The 7,775-nt window shown below is 39.7% G+C and overlaps 1 protein-coding gene across 2 annotated transcripts in view; it reads left to right on the plus strand.

The window, feature by feature from the left end:
* dpr8 (defective proboscis extension response 8) overlaps positions 1-7,022 on the plus strand; it is a 140,126-nt gene extending 133,104 nt beyond the window's left edge. For both annotated transcript variants that reach the window (NM_167408.2, NM_001298310.1), the window contains one exon: positions 3,828-7,022. In NM_167408.2, the coding sequence (NP_727781.1) occupies positions 3,828-4,135 (308 nt within the window). In that variant the 3' untranslated portion in view covers positions 4,136-7,022. The remainder of the gene's footprint in view (positions 1-3,827) is intronic.
* Positions 7,023-7,775: the final 753 nt, after the last annotated feature.

Below are 7,775 nucleotides of genomic sequence, written 5' to 3' on the forward strand. Positions count from 1 at the left end.
AACAACAGCAACACTGTATATAGTAGTAGCTAAGGCATCTGAGAGAGTGGAAGAAGAAGAAGAAGAAGCAACTTGTTAAGTGGAACAACTGCTGAAACTTAAGTAATTAACACAAGTTGTTTGCGCTCAGCGTTGCGGGCAAAAGCGCCGCAGGGCATGGGTATTGATGCCAGTGGGGTGGAAAACGAAGGGGGGGGGGGTTTGATTCAGAAACACCCTCCCATACACCTATACCTCTCAAGTAGTTTATTTGATAAAAAAAATTTTTTGACAGACTGTATAGCGGAGAAAGAATCAAACAGATCGATCACGAAATGGTCAATTTTCCGCAACAAAGTGGATTGCATCAATCATGGAACTTGCACAAACAGTGTTAATAAAAAAAATATATAAATAAATAAGTGAAAACATGCACAAACATAGATATAAATATATCGAGAAGTACATTAATCCCCACACAACATCCAACTGAAACAATCCCATAGAAAAACTTTTTGATTTAAAACGTTTTCAGGCTATAATTGAAAGTGGTTTTCTATAACTTTATTCAAAAGTTACGACAGATGTACACTATTATTTTGCTTAATTTAATATTTCTGCACAGCACTGTTACATTTTTTTCTGTGCTAAAACCGCTGGGAGTGCGCAACCAAATTGAAATCGACACAGAGGCGTTCAAGTGCCAGCGAATAGAGAGATCACGCCCCTTCCGGCAATGCGCCCCAATGCGCCTCGTAGGAGGGGGGGCGTGGCCGGGGATTATTTCCCCTTCCGGTGGAGTCGAACTCTTTGAGCGGCGAGGCATACCTAAGTCGGTAAATGAGCTTTCGACAGCATCTTTGCAAATGAGTAAAGAAATCAAGAGCACGAAGTCGAGCAAGTTTTTGGCATCTTATTTCGTTCTGAAAGTCGCACTGAGTTCCATTTCATGCTCCAATGTTGTGTCAGAGATTCGATTTCAGCTTACTTTCGTCGACTGAAGTTCGTTGGGGCAAAGTGAAATATTAAATGTTTAGCTGCAGCTGTGCAATGAAATGTTGCAACAATTTTCCCAGCACTTTCATATGAGTTATTTGTGAAAGTATCTAGGTAACACGCTTACTTCAATTTACTACATTCATTGACATCCCAAAATTAATTGCTGTTCTCGTGAGTTGTGCTCATTAAACTATGTACCTAAAACCTTTCGTTGTTAGCTTTTGGATTTCGTGCTATTTCCGTGAACAATAGCGGGTCCAGAGTGAATGGTCGAATCAGAAAGTGAGTGCCAGCTAACGGACAAATGCATTCAGCATTTAATTTAATATTCTACAGTTTCCACAGAAGCGTGCTTTCATTTCATTGTCTCGACTGTCATCTCGAATTCATTCGTTCGTTTTCGTTTTCGGCATCACTTGCCACTTCCACTCTCGAAACCAGAGTTCACCTTCAGTTCAGAGTTGCAGGACCTCATTTGGACCAAACTCGTCCTTGCTGCCCGCTTTCAACTGGAATTACACTGGGAAAATGTTTCGTTAAACAAAGAGATTAATGGGATATCTTGTGATGAGACTACTACTTTTATTTCTCACCAAATTAAAAATAAAAAGCTTTTTTCTTATGACACTTTCTATGCAATTTTATATCTATAATTGATTGTTTTAGATAATATACGATTATTTTTCGCCCTGTACATACCTCCTTCGGTATGTTGCATTATTGATAATTTCGACTAGCTTCAAAGCTGAAACAAAGCCGCTTACGCCTATTTGTTTTCCCATACTGAGTTTTCCGTTTGCCGGACTTCTTGGCCATTTAAGACGATCATTACACCTAGCCACACACAAAAGTCGAAGTCTGTGGGCCGCAGGACATCAAAGTCGTTTTCATTAATTGAACTGCTGTCTCAGCTCCATGGTCAAGTTGAAGTCCAAGTTACAGAGCTGTGGAGGCAAACATGGACCACTGGACCACACACAATCCGACCCCCAATCCAATTAAGTGTACTTTCTATGGCGCTTTTATCTGCAAGTGCTTGCTTTTTAACGCACTCAAAGGACGACTCTGATGCCAAAAACTGCGAATGAGACTGAGGCTGTCATAAGTGGCGAATGGCGAATGGCGACTGGCTACTGGCGAATCGACGACAATTCATTGTCTTCTGCAAGTTGGTCCTGGTTGGGATGGATGGTGGGGACTAAGGACGCAGGACGCTTAATTATGTCAAACCGTATTAACTGGGGAACCAGGACCTCCTCTCCTTCACTTTCCGCCACAGTCAGTAATTAGAGACGTTAGACGATCCGCTCTGTGTGGAGTTATTGGCGTTGTCGTTTAGCATTCGGCATGGAAAACTTTTGAAATGCGTATGGCACGTGGTGCTGCACAGATGAAATGAGTAGAGTAATGAACAGTGGTACAGTCCTTATTGTCATAAAAGAAAAATAAAATATAAGAAAAAAGTTCTGTATTGCCATTCAACAGCATAGAAACTATTGGTTTTATTAAATGATTTAAGAGTATGATAGAAGGTAATGATTTCATGATTTATTTTATTTTACTTATTTAATGGGTGGATAGCTCTAATTCTATTTGCCTTCATTAGGAATGCCATTTAATATCTGGTAAATGCTGCTGGTTATTTTATTTTTTAAACTGATTTTTAGAGTTTTATTGCCTGCGCCATAATCAGTTTTCTGTTGGGGGAGAAAGTTCCTTTACTAGGTCTATTAGCCCCACAGTGCGGCCCAGTCACACACACTTGCGCCCTTGCACGCACACTAAGACAGTGGGAGATATAGACACAAATACCGAGACAGCCACAGACACAGACACAGACGGACTCTTAAGTAACAGCTCATGATGGGCATCAACGAACTCGTAAAGGACGAACGATGCATGATAATTGAAGCTGCAGAAGCTACAGAAGCTATGATGCTATAGTATCCGCCACGACGAAAGACTCTCGCGCATTTCATGCCAAAATTTATGGCTCCCTATCTGCCATCTGTGCCTCCAGTCACCCACTGCCACCCACTCCAGCCAATCCACCCGAACCACCTTTCAGCTGGCAGAAAAAGAACAACCATCTAGTCGAGTGCCGCCAAGTAGTTGGGCAGTTTTTGAATGCGGCTCTTGTTTTTTGTTGCCGCCACTCGCCTTTTTTTTTAGCCAGTCTTGGCGTTTTTATTGCCGGCAATTAAGTTAATAGGCAATAAAGCTTCTGGATTTTCCAGGGGGAGGGGGGGTTGGCAATTCCAAAAGCAGAAGCAGCAGTAGCATCACCAGCAGCAGATGCAGATACAGCTGCAGGCCCAAAATCCCCCATCTACATTCCATTTTACTCCATTCCATTTCACTCGGCTCGTCTTCTTGCGAATCAATGTATTTTAGTGGATCTGAGTCTGCGAAATGGGCTTTCGCCTTTACTGCACTGCAAGTCCACTTCCGAATTAACTTCTTGTGTGCTGACTTTATTGGTCTGCGGCGGATTTTCATCGCATCCGGTCTGTTGATTGTTTTCCAACTATTTGAATAACATTTTCGTGGAGATTTATGTGCTCACTTGGCTAGCAGATTGGGTTGCATGCGAGTTAATCATTTGGCAGTGAGATTTTTTACAGAAAGTAAATATTTATTTATAGTAAGATAGAATAGTTCTTGGGAAGAAATAATACATTTTGAGGATATGTGAACTTAATGTTTCAGTGTCAGTTAGCAGAATTAATTATAAGCGGAGTGTAATATTTTCTTATACAAGGGCATGAGCGCTTCTAGTTGTATGTGTCACTGTTCCACTAAACGTCATGTACCGCCCACTGATCATTTCCGTTTCCGTTTCGTTCTAGGCGAGCATCCGGCGGCAATGCATACGGGCAACAACGGTAACTCTACGGCGTCCCAGCCGCCGGTCTTGCTGCCGCTGGTCCTGCTCACCTGCAGCACACTGATGCTCCTCCAGCTGGTGGCCAGCTGCTCCACCCTTGTCCCGGCCACGCCACCCGGCTGTAGGACCGTCCAACAAGCAAGCACCTTCGCCGAGGAAAAGGCAATGGGACAACGAAGCAACCGGAACTGCCAGGATCTGCAGGAGTTGGAGGAGTCGCAGGATCTTCGCCGCAGAGGAGTCGAGAGGAGCGCGGTGCCCGGGACATAGCTCTTTAGCGGATCGAGAACCGGAAGCGCTGACGAATTGCCAACAGGAATCGCATTTTAGGATGCCCTCTCTTGCGCACACCACCCGCCCCTGTTTCTTGATTCTCTGGTTTTCCAGCTGCCGGTCCTTGGTTTCCGGTTTCCAGTGTCCGATTTGATCCTGCTCTCTCGCCCCACCTGTGGGCCTCTTTCTCCACCGCCACCGGACTTTGTGAGCGGGCTGGAGCTTATCCTGTTATCACTAAATTAAGTAGCCAGACTTGGTCCGCGACAAAAAAATACAACATATTTATCAGACTTTTCTAAAACTAACCAATGATGATAGCTAATGCAGCGGGGTAAGAATGGAACAAGATTGGGCTCCAAAAAGAAATATTGAGCTAGAACGTATGAGATAGAACGAAATAGCAGAGGTAAGCAGATGATTTTCGTAATGGTAATGGGTGAAGATGGGCGTGTTCATGGGGGCAGGTAAAAATAACTAATACACGTTGTAAATAGAGCCACTGACACGAGATTTCTCTTCCATTGATAAGTAACTGGTAAACGGAAACGGCGAGTTTATGAATTCTCATCTACTTAACTTCTTTCGGTTGGTAACAACTTTTACACACACACACACACATACAAACCACATTCTCTAGTACAAGAATAAGCTATAGGTGTCTAAACATATTATAAATAAACTGCAAGTGGAAGTTTCGATGGAAAACCCCGTGCGATTTGCGGAGTGTCTAAGTACGATAAAGATAATGAATTTTTTTTAAATAACTAGCATAAGTTCAAGACTATAGTAAAATGTAAGCAAACTGAGTGGAGTAACCGAAAAATAGCTAAAACGGATGGCAGATTAGCTAAGATTAGCAATGGATTGTTGAATTAAATGTGTACATATTAAACAAGTCAGCATAATTAGTCTATGGATATTTTTTTTGTTTTTTTTTTTTGGCTACTCAGATCAGAATAATCTCTACCTATATATAGGGCATTTTGATGTGTTTAGGGCTTAAGCGATATTAATTATTGTTGTATGTTGAAAAAAAAAAAACGAAACGAATGGATAAAACCAAATGCCATTGAGAGCAGATATTGACATAGAGAACTAACCAACTATCCAGTAAAGCGTATTGCTAATTCAACTCGAGTATTTAAGTGTCTCTCTCTATCCATCTCTATCTCTCTCTATTTCTCTAAAACTCTCTAACTGACTCTCTCCAGAAAATTGATGAAAATTAAGAAAATGAAGAAAATGCAGAAAAAGCAGAAAAACCCAGTCACAGACACACAGTAACTGTAATTTTAAGCCAAGCTAGTGGAAAGATAGAGATACACTGAAGAAAAATCCATACTGCATCAGATCCGCGATCCCACCCCAGAGAAAGGGTCTAACCCTATCCCAATCCCAGCCCCTAAAGATCTGGTGAGCCAGGCACTGGATATTTCTCATACGTTTTCGCTCCAAATGATAAAAAAACAAAAACGAAAGATAATATGCAGAATACTCTTCATACTAAGCGTAAATATATGGATATGAATATTGAATATGATCGTACCACTTAGTATGCATAACTATAATAAAGAGACGGATGGGAAATAGAACGAAAACCAAAAGGATATATTTTATGAATGTGATGACGTTTAGCAAATTAAAAGTAAATGGAAGATCCCCCTCCCCCACAAATAAAGACCAAAAAATTCAAGAAATCCCATTAAAGTCGTGAAAAAGTCCCGGAAATTTTCGGAATAAAAGTGTTGAATGTAAATGCGAGATTTGGGCAGACGAAACTCAAAGAGCTCCTTCCAAAGGGCAACAGGCCCAAGGATCAATATCAGCATCATCCCAACCAGAATTCAAGATGCAATTCCCTTTGCAGGGAGCTGCAAGCGCATTTAAAGTTAATGTATTTGTAAATGTATCTGTCAGTATTTTGATTTTCCTCTCCATCTATCCGCATGCACTAGTCTAAGCTAAACTCAATAAAACAAAAAACAAGTGTTTAAATGTTTATAAGCAAATTGAATGTAATTCAATATCAAACCGAAATAGATAAAAAGCGCATAGCAAAAGTGCAATAAAAAAAAGAAACAAATCGAAACGACAACAATTTCTATGTATAAAATAAGGTGAAATAAAGTCCATGTTGCAGATGCTAAACCTATGAATATATGGTATATTGTAATTGAATGAAACCGATATAAATATGTAAATGATAAGCGATAATTAAAAATGTGTTGACCCCGTAACTAGTATTATGTTTGTTCGATATGTGTATATTAATTTTATGAAGCTCTTTTTATCGTTGTTCCACCATTCTATGTGATGTTTTTTATTTCTTCTTTTTTTTTTTTGCTTTTGTTTTTTTTTTATTTTTATTGTTTTTCCGCGTGTTTTGTTTTTGCGATGGAGTTAATTAAAGGAAAACGTAAACAGAAAGTGCGTGAAGTGCAAAAACAATTTTAAAGTAAATATGTTAAATACAATTTTAAGCATAAACAATGGCGTCAAGAGCAAACAATTTTAATGTGGTTAAATAAGAAAAATGCCGAATTCAATGGAAAATATGTGTGTTGTTCCATTTGAAACGGGACACTTTGAAATATTACAATTCATAATAACTATAATTACGAAAAAGGGTAAGAGAATGGCATCCTACCATCATGTGGAACAAGAGTTACGGATTAAATTGCATAGGTCTAAGATCAAATTAAGGTAGCTAATTACCAGGCCACACTCACACATGCCCACTCACCACACGCACACACACACACACACACCATCACATTTACACAGACATAGACAAACCAAGTAAAAACCATGCAATTTGAGCCGAAAGACGAGAGATTCGATCAGAAAAACCAAATATGAATTCAATAAAAGTGTAAAAAACAAAAAAAAAAAAAACTCTAACGTTGTATTTTCATTTGGAAATTCAGAACAATGGTCCTGCCACCCAGATGTGAACACTTTGTGACCGTTTTGTGGCCATTTCCGGTCGAATTGGGAAGCGGAATTTCATTCGTCATTCGCCAGCCTTTAATTTGATAGCTCACAAATTTGTTGACACATCCAAACGAATTCACCCAGAATTAGAGTGCGGAAAAAATATAATATGAAAAATGCATATAATTTATGCATACGCCATTTTTTTTTTCCATCCAGCTGTTGATGATGTGCAATTAAAGCTACACGGCTATCGTGTTTGCCAACGTGTGTGTGTGTGTGTGTGTGTGTGTGCATGCATAAAATGATGTCAACTAGGCAATTAAGTTATGGCCGTCTGGGCCAGGTGTTAAAATTGCGACCAAATCGATTAGCGCCCGGCACGAAAATGGAAAACAAATTTGAAAATATGGCCAGTTCAAAAGCAGTGAACTTTGAGGAAAATGTAAATAGGGAAGCTTTCATGGAAATGGTTAAGGAAGAAAGGAAGTAAGTATTTAAGTAATAGGTTGGAAAAGTATATCAGATTAGAAAATGCAAATTCAGCAGATGTCTGCAATGAAAAATACTTAAATTGTGTCTACCTTTAGTTGAAAACTCTTCGTTCCATTTAAAGTCGCGCCGCTTTGTTTGAAAACTCTTTCGTTGAAATCCGATTGTGTGCACTCCATTTTAATTTATTGTAATTAATATTTAATTT

Source organism: Drosophila melanogaster, chromosome X, assembly GCF_000001215.4.
Source record: "Drosophila melanogaster chromosome X".
Lineage (NCBI taxonomy): Eukaryota > Metazoa > Arthropoda > Insecta > Diptera > Drosophilidae > Drosophila > Drosophila melanogaster.